The 13910-nt window shown below is 43.3% G+C and overlaps 1 protein-coding gene across 9 annotated transcripts in view; it reads left to right on the top strand.

Moving 5' to 3' along the window:
• LOC120745011 (protein NLRC3-like) overlaps positions 1 to 13910 on the top strand; it is a 206014-nt gene that overhangs the window by 175895 nt on the left and 16209 nt on the right. For 4 of the 9 annotated variants that reach the window (XM_040049630.1, XM_040049631.1, XM_040049629.1 and 1 more), the window contains exons 1-3: positions 8355 to 8424; positions 9760 to 9895; positions 10225 to 10359. In XM_040049630.1, coding sequence (XP_039905564.1) covers positions 9786 to 9895; positions 10225 to 10359 — 245 coding nt within the window. In that variant the 5' untranslated portion in view covers positions 8355 to 8424; positions 9760 to 9785. The other 5 variants (XM_040049633.1, XM_040049632.1, XM_040049626.1 and 2 more) reach the window with 4 other exon arrangements.

Raw genomic sequence — 13910 nt, 5'->3', positions numbered from 1 at the left:
AGATAAAAAGTGCACAACTGCATCACTTTTGTGATGCCAGTGAAACTGGGTATGGTGCTGTATCATATCTTAGGCTATCTAATAGCAAGCAGGAAGTGTGTGTTTCCTTTATTATTGGTAAAGCAAGGGTGGCGCCGTTAAAACAAGTCACCATCCCACGTCTTGAGCTGGCTACTGCAGTTTTAGCTGTGCGCTTGGACAAAATGCTATCAGTTGAACTCAATCTTAATCTGAGTGAGTCAGTCTTTTGGTCTGACAGCACAACTGTGCTACAGTACATTGCAAACACAACCACACGGTTCAAAACGTATGTAGCTAATAGAGTTTCCACCATTCATGCTTTGACAAAAGTTGAGCAGTGGAGGTACATCAGTTCAAAGCTGAATCCAGCTGATGCAGCCTCTCGAGGAATGACAGTTGGCTGTTTCCTGAAATCTTCCACCTGGATCAATGGTCCAGAATTTCTCAGTAAACCTGTTGTTCACTGGCCTGTAGGCATGAATTGTGTATCTGTCCATCTGGAAGCTGACCCAGAAGTAAAAGTGTTGTGTGCAGCTGTGCTGAAAGAAGATGTGTGTCCCACTACTAAGCTGCTGTTGTACTTCTCCAGCTGGACAAAATTAAAAAGGTGTGTGGCATGGATCCTGAAAGTAAAAGAAAGACTTAAACTGCAAACAAGGAAAAGACAGAAGTTGCTGGGCACGCACTGTGGAAGTCAAATATGTGTTAAGCAAGATGATAAATGGAACACTCTGCTCAAAACTGAGGATTTGTCCAAGGCTGAGGAAGCTATAGTGAGATTTGTGCAAAGAAAACATTTTGCTGATGAAATGACTGCCCTAAACTCTGGCACTGTAAGGAAGTCAAGTCATCTGTATAAGCTTGATCCTGTAGTTGCTAATGGTGTCTTGAGAGTGGGTGGAAGACTGAGTAAAGCGGATTTACCTGAGGAAACAAAACATCCTGCAATTTTGCCAAAAGAAAGCCACGTTTCAAAGCTTATTCTTCAGCATATTCACGAAAAGATTGGTCACAGAGGAAGAAATCACATGCTTTCAACCCTTCGCCATCAATACTGGATCCCTCATGCTAATTCAGCAGCTAGAAAAATAATCAGAGATTGCATAGTGTGTCAAAGACAACGGCAAAAGCCAGGAACGACAGAAATGGAACAAGATTCGTAGGAACTTTTGCATTGGTGATGTTGTGCTTGTTGTTGATGGAGCTGCACCAAGAAATTCTTGGCCCATTGGCCGCATCACTGAAACCATGGCCGATGCACACGGAGTAGTTCGCCGTGTTAGAGTTAAGACATGAACAAATGAGCTGGAGAGGCCAATCAACAAAATATGTCTCCTGGTGGAGGCCATCTAGAGGAAACAATGAATGTTTGCCTCCAACTGAGCCAAGTTCTGGAACCTCTGGCTCTACATTTACACTGACACTCACTTTGCTCTACACTCCATTATGCAACATACACCTTTTTTGAATACACACAAAGCAAACACATGAACAACAGAGACTTGAAATCATAGAACATTGACCTTTCCTTTTGTTTGGTTTTTAAGAAGACTTATACGGATGGACTACTGAAGAAAATTATTGGTATTGCATTTTGTGATGGCCACTTAGACGGATATAATTCATGTTACACAGGAATTAGGGGCCGGAATGTTGTGGCCATTTTTGTTGAATGTTTATAAAATGCAATTTGTATTCATTTTTGTTTTTTCTTTAAAGGTGTAAGAATATTCTGACCTGGTTTTGTTATGTAAATTTGTAATTAATTTTATTGGAGAAGCTTTTGGAAAGTGATTGGTTTATTAGCTTATGGACCCTCCCATTAATCAAGAGATTAAGAGCACCCTGGATGGGTGTGGTAGAGAGGTTTTTCGTTTTTTGTTTGCCAAATGTCAGATGGGAAGACGGGAGGGTTAGAAAATGATTTTTTGATCACTTTTGAAGTTGTTAAAGCAAACTAAGTTAACTTTCGTTTAATTTTAAGTTTTAAGAAGTTATTTGGCTGATTTTTGTTTATAATTTTGCACGAAATAAACGGCACATGATTTTTAAACAATGGAGTCAGAAGTGCGTTCTAAAACAAACCTCCCGTTGCCACCCACGGCCTTTTCTTGGACTTTTTTGGTGTTTGGAACGTAAAAGGCCGCGACAACATGGTTGTTGTTCAATAATAACATTATTCCTCAAAAATACAACTTGCCTAATAATTCTGCACTCCCTGTATTTGCTTTCGTAGCTGGTGGAGACGGATGGCATTGTCTGCCCTCACTAGGTCCACAACGGCAAGTTCCTGCTGTTGTGTGAACAGGCGTTGGCGTCCTGCCCCAGAAGGTCTTCGAGTCATTCTAGAGAATTCTCATAGTCAGGCCATGGTTGATGACATGGTCCACCAAAGTTGCTCTTATATCATCAGAAATATGGGTCTGTGCGTGGCCTCTTCGACGACCTCCTCCTCTTGCTCTCCCTCCATCCATGCTTGCAAAGTTCTTTAATTGGCTAAACTGAGGGCTTTTTGTAGTTGGCTAATTGGTGTTCAGTTTTTCAAGTACGTGCCTTCAGGTGTGTATTGAGTGGTTGCAATTACCCGATGTGTTTTGTATTTTGGATGTTTTCCAGGGTGGCACCCTGAAATTTCATTTTGTGAACAAAGTGTCTTATGTGTGAAATAGAGTGTAGTATGCAGGACCATGTGTGTTGCATAATTGCAACTAGGGTGCAAAGCAGTGCTTTTGTTTAAGGTATGGGTACATGTGTTTGAGGTATGGTAACAAAAGCTTCAAGTTCAAGAGCAGACTGCAGCAGACTGTACGGGCAGCAGAAAGGATCATCGGCACGCCCCTGCCCTCCATCCAGGATCTGTACCTCTCAAGAACCAGGAAACGGGCAGGGAAAATCATCACAGACCCCTCACACCCTGCACACAGACTTTTTGATCTGCTGCCCTCTGGCAGACGGTACAGAAGCCTGCAGACCAGGACCACCCGACACAGGAACAGTTTCTTTCCCCTCGCCATCTCCCTTCTTAACAGTTGACCTGTCACACTGCTCCCACTGCCAGACTGCAGCTGCACCTTATGTACATTTGTAGTATTCATTCCACCTCATTCATTTCTGTATTTTATGTATATACGTTTAGATTCGTTATTTATAGTTGCTGTTGTGGATAAGGCGTAGCTTTGGGTCACGTGGTGTCGGTAATAGTGATTGCTATATCATCTGTTCACGTCCTGAGGGAATTTTTGTGAATGAGTGGGTGATGGGGGAAGTCGACTTTTGCTGACCGCTCAAGCTTGGAATGTTTTGATCACTGTTTTTCTATGGATTTTAAGGATTTGATAACAAATAAAGGAGTTTTAACCTGGAACTTTGACTTACGTTTTAAACAGCGGGCGCGTCAACATTATCCCCCTATTCAGCTGCTCGGCGACTCAAAGGCTTGACAGTCGCCAATAGTTGCTTTACACAGCTTTGTGTGTGTGTGTGTGTGTGTCTTTGCGATACTTTATAAATATGAAACTCTAAAGATTTTGAGTTCATGCACATTGTGAAACAAGAATCTAAATATTTGTGTCACAATGATTTCTATAAAAGCATTTTGTTTATGGGGATAATGTGACAAATCTTTTGTGACCCTATTAATGATCAATGGTAATTGAAGAGGAACCCTGGCTCGGGACATTTTCATGACAAGTGTCAGTGCAGACATCTACTAACGAGAGAACATGTTTTATCATCATAAACACGGTGATGTGAAGCATCGTTAAAGTGTCACTTCAGCAGGGCCGTGCAGAGAGGTTTAAAGGGGCGGGTGCTCAAAGTTAAAAAGGGGCACATTGAACCAGGCTGAATAACAACAACACACATTCATCAAGAGTCTAATATGGGATGGGCAGGGCTGTGTTGATCTGAGACTGTAGACATTAAAAAGTCCACAGGAGAGATGGTAGCTGATTAAACAAGTGTCATGAGAAAATAACAAAATGCAAAGATTGGTGACAGCGCTTGGAACCATAAGGACACAAAAAACTGTGAGAAATAATTTAGGCTCTGCCTGTGAATCACTCTTTGCTTCTCTTCTTCCTTCCATCCCATCATTTCATATATCACTCTCCACTTGCTGTCTATGTGAGAACAAGGCACAACTTGCTATTGCAATAAACTATAATCTAATTATCCACACCTAACAACTCTTGCACTTAATCTATAATAAAATGATGACAGAAAAATGTTATAGCCCTGCCTTTAGTAGCCTCACACAGCTCCTGCTGTTTCCTCCTCATGTCCTTACCAGCCATGTCTGGACAATGTTATATCATGAGTAATATTTTTTTTTAAAAATCCATCTAAATAAAACACACACATGCACGCACACACAGTGACATTTTAGACCTTCTTCAGAATACTGTATATACTATGGGCATCATGGTGCTGATCCAGAATCTTTTTTTTATTATGTATTACTAGAGCTACAATAATAAAGCAATGAGGAGGGGGAAGTAATAAATATGAAATAATGTCATTATGATGATTCCATTTGTTTCACTATCCACTCTGTGCAGGGGCAAAGCTTATTACATTTTTAAACTGTAGAGATACAATCATTTTACTGCTGTAAAATCCAAATTTTGTCTTATTTAAAACATAAATCTAATATAATCTGCTTCTTAATGTATGTTCTTTAAAATACAGCGTGTGTTTTTAATATATTATAATTATAATAATTATTATGTGGACATGCATATTAGATCGTTTTTTAGTGAAATATAATCCCTCCAGAAAGGCAGGAAAAGCCCGGAAACTTACTTTAAAACTAAATATGTTCTCTAAAACGGTGACAGAGCTACAGACCCATGACAGCCTTACACAGGTAGCCAGCAGCTATGACCAGCACTACATGTGCAGTTAATAAAAGGACAGGTAATGTTTGTCACGCTGTTGCACACACAGCACGCTCGTTTGTTTCAGTTCGTCAGTTGCAACAAGACATCTTACCAACGTGTACGTAATAAGCTAATACTCCTGGGTGCTACACACTACAGTGTGCGCTGTACACCTACTTACTGGTTTTGTCGCATCAGTCCGTGTCTCTGAGTTAACTTGTGTTTCTCCTACAGCTCCGGACCGCAAAATATGCGCGTGCTCTTTGTGAGCTCGTTCCCGGCTCGTAACCAGCGCGTTCTGCCGTCAAGGGCGATCATTGGTTAAATGTGATCATGTGACTGATGCAAGCCAGATCCTTTTATTTAGCAAAACTGTGATTAATAGTTAAATATTATTGTTGAGGGGCACAGACAGGACTCCGCACGCGCACACACATTAAAAAAAAAAAAAAAATTTTTTAAAAAGTTGCCTCAACAAAAGGGCACTTTGGGCACCCATCAGGAAAGGGGCGGGTGCTCAAGCCCCTCTAGCCCCCCCCCTCTGCACGTGCCTGCACTTCAGTAATGTTGACTCATGTTTTAATAATGACTTTAAAACACTAATTTCTGTGGTTTATTTTAAGTTTACAGAATATAACATGTGGTAAGACGACGAGTTTTACTTCTCACTGTCCGTGTTATGTGTATCTATTTATCATGTGTGCTACTTTGCCGAAAATGTTTCATTGTGTTCATGAAATAAACCAGACTTTCACCGTCTGCATCTTTTACTGTTTTCTGCTTTTGTTCACTCCAAGTTTGACAAACCTACAGATATCCAGAGTTAACTCACTAACAATGTGGAGCAGTCTCAGTGTATTTAGCTGCTTTTTCCCTGAACACAACCAACTGAGAGAAACGCCTGTAGGCCTCACTTTGGTCATTTTGAACGCTGAAGGAGATTTGTTCCATAGACACCTTATACTAGTGTTTCCTGCACTACTATGTTCTATTTAAATCCAGATTCCTTTTATAGTTTGCAGTGAAATTTGTTAAACCGTTGCTTAATGGGACAGAAGTACAAGTCACTCTTTACTAACACATTTGTAGATGAGTTTATTGCTGAACGACACAGCTAGCAGTCTCACACACTCTTTAGGTTTTTCAAGTTTTGTCTGTAATGGTTTAGTCTATCAAACCTCACCCTCTTCTCCCCAGTATCACAACAGTATGACTCCCAAAGTACAGATCAGTAAACAACCAATGATTCTAAAGCCAGAACAGAAAGATACAGTTGGAAGATGAATGATTGCGTTTTTATGATGTGTAGTTGTTGTTGTTCGTGTGTGTGTGTGTGTGTGTGTGTGTGTGTGTGTGTGTGAGCCTTAGAAGTCAAATAATACATTAGCCATACTTAAAAAAACATCTGAATTTCATTTAGAACTGAGATTCTGAGTTGTAAGCAGAAATCTTACGCTCAACCAGAAACATGTTTCCCCACTTTCACAGTGCTGAGGTGTCAAATCCACAACCCCCAACAAATGGTTTGTTACACACGGGTGTGTCATTTTACAGCTTTAATGTTTCCAGCTGATAAGGAGAATGAGTGCATTTCAAATGTGCGTCCAAAGGCTTTAAACATCCGCTTTGTCTGTAACGACAGTATCAAACTACAGAGCATTGTTTTTACTAAAATGAAACATTTTCAGATGAAAATGTTTCATTTTATTTCACTGTAACACCCCCTCAATGCCATTTTTAGGATATTCTTGGTGATCCCATGTTTTCATATTTATGCTTTTGGCACTGAGGGTATCTGATACGCACGTTGTCACTGTGTTTTGTGCTACCAGCTGTGAGGGCTCTGCTTTTGCTTTGAGCAGTCTGTTTTTATTTTGTCTCGCGAGTGTGTGTTTTTCAAACCAGATCCTCCTCAGTTTGATTTTGTTACCACAAACTTTGTGTGAAGTTCACAACAGAGGTAAAGAGATTTAAACACACCAGTTTAAGGACGCAGCGATTGGACCAGCTGCACAGGGCTGGTGAAGCAGAGAGTGTCGGGGAGATGTGCAACAGAAGCAGAGGGAACATTTTACAAGATGATAAATGGCACATTTAGGTGATTAAGGATTTGTTGACAAGATTAAAAGACACGTCCGTCAGAGTTCAACAACATTACAGTTTGACTAAATAAAAAGTTTTTAAACTACACAAGGGTCATTTTCTCCTCTGATAGTAATCATATTAAACATGTCAAGAAAGAAAGAGTATAAAGAAAAATAGTAAATGTGTCTAATTAAACTCTTCCTGTGAACCTTATATCATCCTTTAATATGTTCGGTGTTACAAACTTGAAGAAGCACAGAAAAGATCGTCAGACATTAATCTAATCAGTTTTCAGCCTTCATTCATATTGAAAAGTTGAAATCTCCCCTGCTAGACCCAAGTGCAGCGTTTAACACCGTTGGCCAGAACATTTTATTACAGCTATTATTAAATGGAGAGTCCTCTTCACACCCTGAGGTTAATTATGAAGCTCCACAGGCTTCTGTGCAAAGACCAGTTCTGTTTACATTATACGAGCTTTAGAAGACATAGCATACATTTTCACTGCTATGCATATGATACCCACTTTTATTGGTTAAACTGCCGGGATGTCTTAGACACATAATGAGCTTTAATTTTCTGCTACTAAGTTCAGATAAACTGAGGTTATTGTAACGGGGCGTAAAAATCTTAGAAACACTGGCTAACAAGATCCTTACTCTGGATGGCATCGCCTTAAGCCGCCTGTTGCAGTCATTTGGCACATTATAAGTAAAATTGAAGCACACGATCCCAAAGCACAACATCAACATTTATTTATATACAAAAATAAAAATGCTTTTTACAGAAAAGAATTGTAACTTCACAATATTGCATTAAGATGAGCAGACAGATTTTAATCTCAGCATCGTGCACACAGATTTTTCAGGACACTGGAAGAGTTCCTGCCGTGGATTTAGATGTTAGTGTTGTGTGGATGATCCCATTCTGTGATCTTTGTGTTACTAACACTGATGCTTTTACACTTTAGGACCCTCGAGACCTCTGCTGCTCAGCCGTCCTGATCGCTGCCTCCACTTTAACCAGAGGCTGTAACCTCTGATCATTTCACCTGCACCGACAGTAAAACTCTTCTCCAGAACCAAACGTGCCATAAACCCATCACAGTTTCATCATCAGCTCAGTCTCAGCAACATGCAGACGACCGAGCAGCAGAAACTCTGCAGGGAACGTCTGAAGTCTGTTCTTCAGTTTTCCCAGCTCACTGTTTATTGAACATGAGACAGAAAAATAACTTCACCTTTAATGTGAAACTTTTATCGCCTGTGACATATTTGCAGGAAGTTTTCATGCTGTGATTTAGTGTCACAGCCATAAATATCACACAAGGTAAAAACTACAAGTCCCAGCATCCTCTGTGTTTAGGGAGGAGCAGTGAAAGTGAAAGTGTTGATCCTCCGTTCAGAGCAGCAGGAGGAGGAAGGTGGAGCTGAGGCAGGTGAGTGTTAACATGAATATGTTTCTTCTTATGACATAAAATAATTCCACGCTGTTCGTGTCTGTGGGTGAAACGTGAGGCCGGTCGGCTCCTCTGAGCGCTGGTTTCCTGTAAGTAGAGAGGAAGTGAGTTTAGCTGAGAGAGCAGGAGGAGAGTGAGAGCTGTGCTGAGGCAGGTGAGTGTTAACACCGCTCTGACATTACTGTGTCTCTGTGGCGGGAACAACAGGCTCCGTCAGTGGAGGCAAAAATAATCAGACTTTGGTTTTTCAAAGGAAACTACTTTATGTTGGGAGAAGCCGCGCGCTCATTGGATAACGACTTGTCAATCTCAAGTTATTAGCCAATGAGCGCGCAGGTTCACAGTAAGACCCGCCCTTATCACGACGTCTTTTAAAACTAAAATGGCGACAGAAACTCTGTGAGTGGAGTTCAGGCTGACTTTATGAAAGTGCGACGTTTGAGCCACTTCCTGTTCTCAGTCCCGGCGTCCTGATCACCGAGGTTTCTGTTGCTCTGATATCTGATATTGATTATATCGGTAAACAGGCTGTAGGCAGAAACATCAGGTCTGATCTGAAAATCCCTTCAGAAACAAACTTTAAGAGTTTTATGTCCGTGTGAGGCCGCACGCTGATTGGATAACCACCTGTCAGTCTCAAGTTATTAGCCAATGAGCGCGCGGATTCACAGTAAGACCTTATCACGTCATTCTTTTAAACTAAAACATCGACAGTAAAACTGTAACGTGTCCTGTGATCTATAAACACTCTGTGATGAATAATCTGAAGTCATTTTGAGCCTGACAGTAGTTTCCTGTCACAGAGCTGAAGCTGCAGGCAGTTTTTGGCACCTTTATATTTAATTTATTCCAAAATAAATCAATAAAGGTAGAAAAGAACTCTCAGTGACATTAAAAATCTATTTTTAAAGACAGCTGTGACCAAGTGCAACAAATATAAGATGAGATGTTTACAGATATTTGAAGTATTGATCATATGTAGAACACAGAGCAGGTCCAATAACAGAGTCATCCTGCTCACAAACAGCAGTTTGGTTTCATGAGCTCACTTCCTGCAGTGATCCTCAGCTTCTCTCCAAAGGAGCCGTAACATGTGGGCTCCTCACCATGATGATGATCCCAAACACACTGAGTTCCTTCATCCACCTGATCATGTACTTATTAAATAATGTGATGGTTTTGGTGTTTTTTAAAGACTTTGAGCCTCTAAAATAACTGGTTTGGACTTTAGGGCCAAAGCTCCAACATTAGAAAGCCGTCAGTGTGATGCTTCCAGTACAACAGCACCTCTGAGTGTGTGTGTTTACCTCTCAGACTAACTCCACCCTGACATCAAGAAGATGGAGGAAGAGGACGGAGCAGCATCTGCAGCATCCAGCTGTGTGTCTGTGAGGAGTGACGGGGTTACACAAACACCTCCACCTTACAGTCATGGACCTGCAGCAACAATGTAAGAACACTACTAACTTTATTAGTCATTTCAACATAACCATGACAGAATCATTGATCTGTGATTGGTTCAAACTGTTTGATCTGAGTTTGATTTTTATTGACTTGTTTTCTTGCTAAGATCTGAACTCTGTAAGTTTAAGTGAAGTCAGTGCAGCAGAATCAGAGAGAAGAGCTGAGAACAAACTGAGTTCATTCAGAGACAGAAAAAACTGGCTGATGATTGGCTGACCTGTCAGCGTTATGAAGCAGACACAATATCACAGAGTGATCAGCTGATCATATGGCTGTCAGAGAGAACTGATCAGTTATTGATGTTTGTGTTTGCAGAGGTCAGAGGTCACAGTCTCCAGCATCCAGCTGTGTGTCTGTGAGGAGTGACTGGTCCAAAGAAAAAGTTCCTCCACAATTCAGTCATGAACCTGCACCAACAGTGAACTTCAATCATGGAGCTCAGCTGACCATGTAAGAGATCTGCTGACTCAGAGTTCAAAGGTTGTTTCTATAAATGTGTTCTGCCAGTGACATCATAACTTAACCTAACACTGATCTGTGTATGAAGTATCATTTAGTGGCCGTTGTTAAAGTTGTATAATGATGATGCTAGTTTGGGGTGTATTTTCCTGCTGATGCAAATGCATCTACTTTGCCCTTTGTCTGGTGCTTTGGACAAAGACGTCCAATGAAACTCAGAACGACACAGTTTGCACCACCAGCAGGCAGAGGAAGTGGCTGACATCCAGAAATCCTACCAGTGGCTGAACAAAGCTGGACTGAAAGACAGCACAGAGGCACTAATCATGGCAGCACAGGAACAAGCTCCGAGCACAAGACCCATAGAGCCCGGGGTCTACATGGCTCTTTTTGGGGGGGTTGTGTTGTATTAATAGTGACTTTGTTTCTTTGGACCAAAATATTTAAGATAAGATAAGATAAGATAACCTTTATTAGTCCCACACGTGGGAAATTTGTTTTGTCACAGCAGGAAGTGGACAGTGCAAAAGTTATGAGGCAAAAATTTGAATACAATAAGAATAAATACAGTACACAACTGTACAGAATAGAATAAAATACTATATACAGTAGAATAAAATAAAGTAAATATACAATAAGATAAAAATAGAATACAAATACAAATACTATATACAACTGAGTAAAAATACAACGATGCCAGAAAAGATTATTGCACATTAGTGTTATTGCACACGTATGGATGTGAGTGCTTGATCAGTTAAAGTCTTTATTATGGAGTCTGACAGCAGTGGGGAGGAAAGACCTGCGAAATCTCTCCGTCCCACACCGTGGGTGCCGCAGTCTCCCACTGAAGGAGCTGCTCAGTGCTGTCACAGTCTGCTGCATGGGGTGGGAGATGTTGTCCATCAGGGATGACAGCTTAGCCGCCGTTCTCCTGTCACTCACCACCTCCACTGGGTCCAGAGGGCATCCTAGAACAGAGCTGGCCCTTCGGATCACCCTGTTCAGTCTCTTCCTGTCCCCAGCAGAGATGCTGCCGCCCCAGCAGACCACGCCATAAAAGATAGCAGAAGCCACAACAGAGTCATAGAAGGTCTTCAGGAGTGGGCCCTCCACTCCAAACGACCTGAGTCTCCGCAGCAGGTACAGCCTGCTCTGCCCTTTCCTGTAGAGGGCGTCTGAGTTATGAGTCCAGTCCAGTCTATTGTTCAGATGAACACCAAGGTACCTGTAGCTGTCCACAGCCTCAATGTCCATACCTTGGATGTTCAGTGGTTGCAGTGGAGAATGCTTGTGCCTGCGGAAGTCTACCACCAGTTCCTTGGTTTTACTGGCGTTGATCTGGAGGTAGTTCAGCTGGCACCAGTCCACAAAGTCTTGGGTCAGACCTCTGTACTCCTTGTCGTCCCCATCAGTGATGAGGCCGACTATTGCAGAGTCATCAGAGAACTTCTGCAGGAAGCACTGGGTGGAATTGTGGGAGAAGTCTGCAGTGTAGATGGTGAAGAGGAACGGAGCCAGAACCGTTCCCTGTGGGGCCCCCGTACTGCAGACGACCCTGTCCGACACACAGCCCTTAGTCCTCACATACTGTGGTCGGTCGGTGAGGTAGTCCAGGATCCAGGTAGTGAGGTGATGGTCCACTCCAGAGTTCACCAGCTTGTCCTTTAGAACCGAGGGAAGAATGGTGTTGAAGGCACTGGAGAAATCAAAGAACATGATTCTCACAGTGCTCCCAGCGGTCTCCAGGTGAGCGAGGGAACGATGTAGGAGGTGAATGACGGCATCATCCGCTCCAATGCCAGGCTGGTAGGCAAACTGAAGTGGGTCCAGTGATGAGCTTATTAGGCGCCGAAGCTGAGCCAGGACCAACCGCTCCAGGGTCTTCATCAGGTGGGATGTCAGAGCCACCGGCCTGTAGCTGTTGAGGTCCTTGGGGCGTGAAGTCTTTGGCACTGGTACAACACAGGAGGTTTTCCAGAGCTGTGGGACTCTTCCCAACCTCAGGCTCAGGTTGAAGAGGTGCTCCATCACCCCACACAGTTGGTCCGCGCAGGACCTGACGACCCTCGAGCTGATGCCATCTGGACCCGCTGCCTTCTTGCCATTAATCCTCCTCAGTTCCCTCCTAACCTGGGTGGTTGAGAGAGACAGGCTGGAGCCTTGTGTTGAGTGTGTATTGGATTCTGCAGTTGGGGGTGGGGGGGAGTGAGCAGGGTGAATAGAGGAGGTGTAAAGTGTCTGAGGTGGAACAGCAGCAGTGGGGGTGGGTGAGTCTGCAGCCGATGTTGCAGACTGCCTCATGGCTGAATCAAATCTGTTGAAGAAATGATTCAGTTCATTTGCCCATCTCACATCCCTCCCAGGCAGAGAGTTCTGCTGTTTGTGGCCCGAGATGGTTCTGAGGCCTCTCCAGACTTCACCAACGTTGTTTTGTTGAAGCTGGTTCTCCATCTTCTGCCTGTAGCTCTCCTTCCCATTCCTTATCAGTCCCCTCAGCTCTCTCTGCACCCTTTTCAACTCCTCTTTGTCTCTGGATTTGAAGGCCCTCCTCTTCTGCTTGAGGACGGTTTTAATTTCTGGGGTAATCCAAGGTTTGTTGTTGGAGAAACACCGTACAGTCCTGGTAGGTACAGTGTTATCCACACAGAAGTTTATATAGTCAGTAATGCATGTAGTAAGGCTGTCGATGTCCTCTCCATGGTCATCACAAATCACCTCCCACACAGTCGACTCAAAACAATCCTTAAGAGCCTCCTCGCTCTCCTCTGACCATCTCTGTACTGTGCGGGTGGCTGGTGGCTCCCTGCGCACTAAGGGCTCATACACAGGGACAAGGTGCACCAGGTTGTGATCAGATCTGCCCAGGGGAGGGAGAGGTGATGACCTGTATGCCTCTTCTGCATTGGCATACAGTAAGTCCAGTGTTTTATTGTCTCTGGTTGGGCAGGTCACATACTGGGTGAAGGTGGGCAGTGTGGAGTCCAGTGAGGCATGATTAAAGTCCCCTGATATTATGAGAAGGGCTCTCGGTGATTGTGTTTGCAGTCTGCTGACCACAGAGTGGAGAGAGTCACAGGCTGCATCCGCGTTGGCCGAGGGGTTATCGCGATAACATGCGAGAACTCCCGGGGCAGGTAGTACGGACGCATGCTAACGGCTAACAGCTCAATGTCTCTGCTGCAGAGTTGCTCTTTTACAGTGATGTGCCCAGGGTTACACCATCTGTCGTTCACAAAAACTGCCAGTCCCCCTCCTTTCCTCTTACCGCTGTCTCTGGTCCTGTCCGCTCGCAGCAGCTGGAATCCCGGTAGTGTCACGCTTGTGTCCGGAGTTAGCGATGTTAGCCACGACTCCGTTAGCATCATGATGCTACATTGCCGGTACTCCCTCTGTGACCAGGTTAGCGACATGAGTTCATCCATCTTATTGGGCAAAGATCTTACGTTTCCAATAATTACAGAAGGAAGAGATGGTCGATAACGTCTCCTTCTCGGGCGACGGCGCTCCTTCCCAGCACGACACCCCCGTCTTTTCCTCCT

The sequence above is a fragment of the Simochromis diagramma genome, unplaced genomic scaffold (assembly GCF_900408965.1).
Source record: "Simochromis diagramma unplaced genomic scaffold, fSimDia1.1 OVJJ01000351.1, whole genome shotgun sequence".
Lineage (NCBI taxonomy): Eukaryota > Metazoa > Chordata > Actinopteri > Cichliformes > Cichlidae > Simochromis > Simochromis diagramma.
This window is presented reverse-complemented; position numbering and strand designations above follow the sequence as displayed.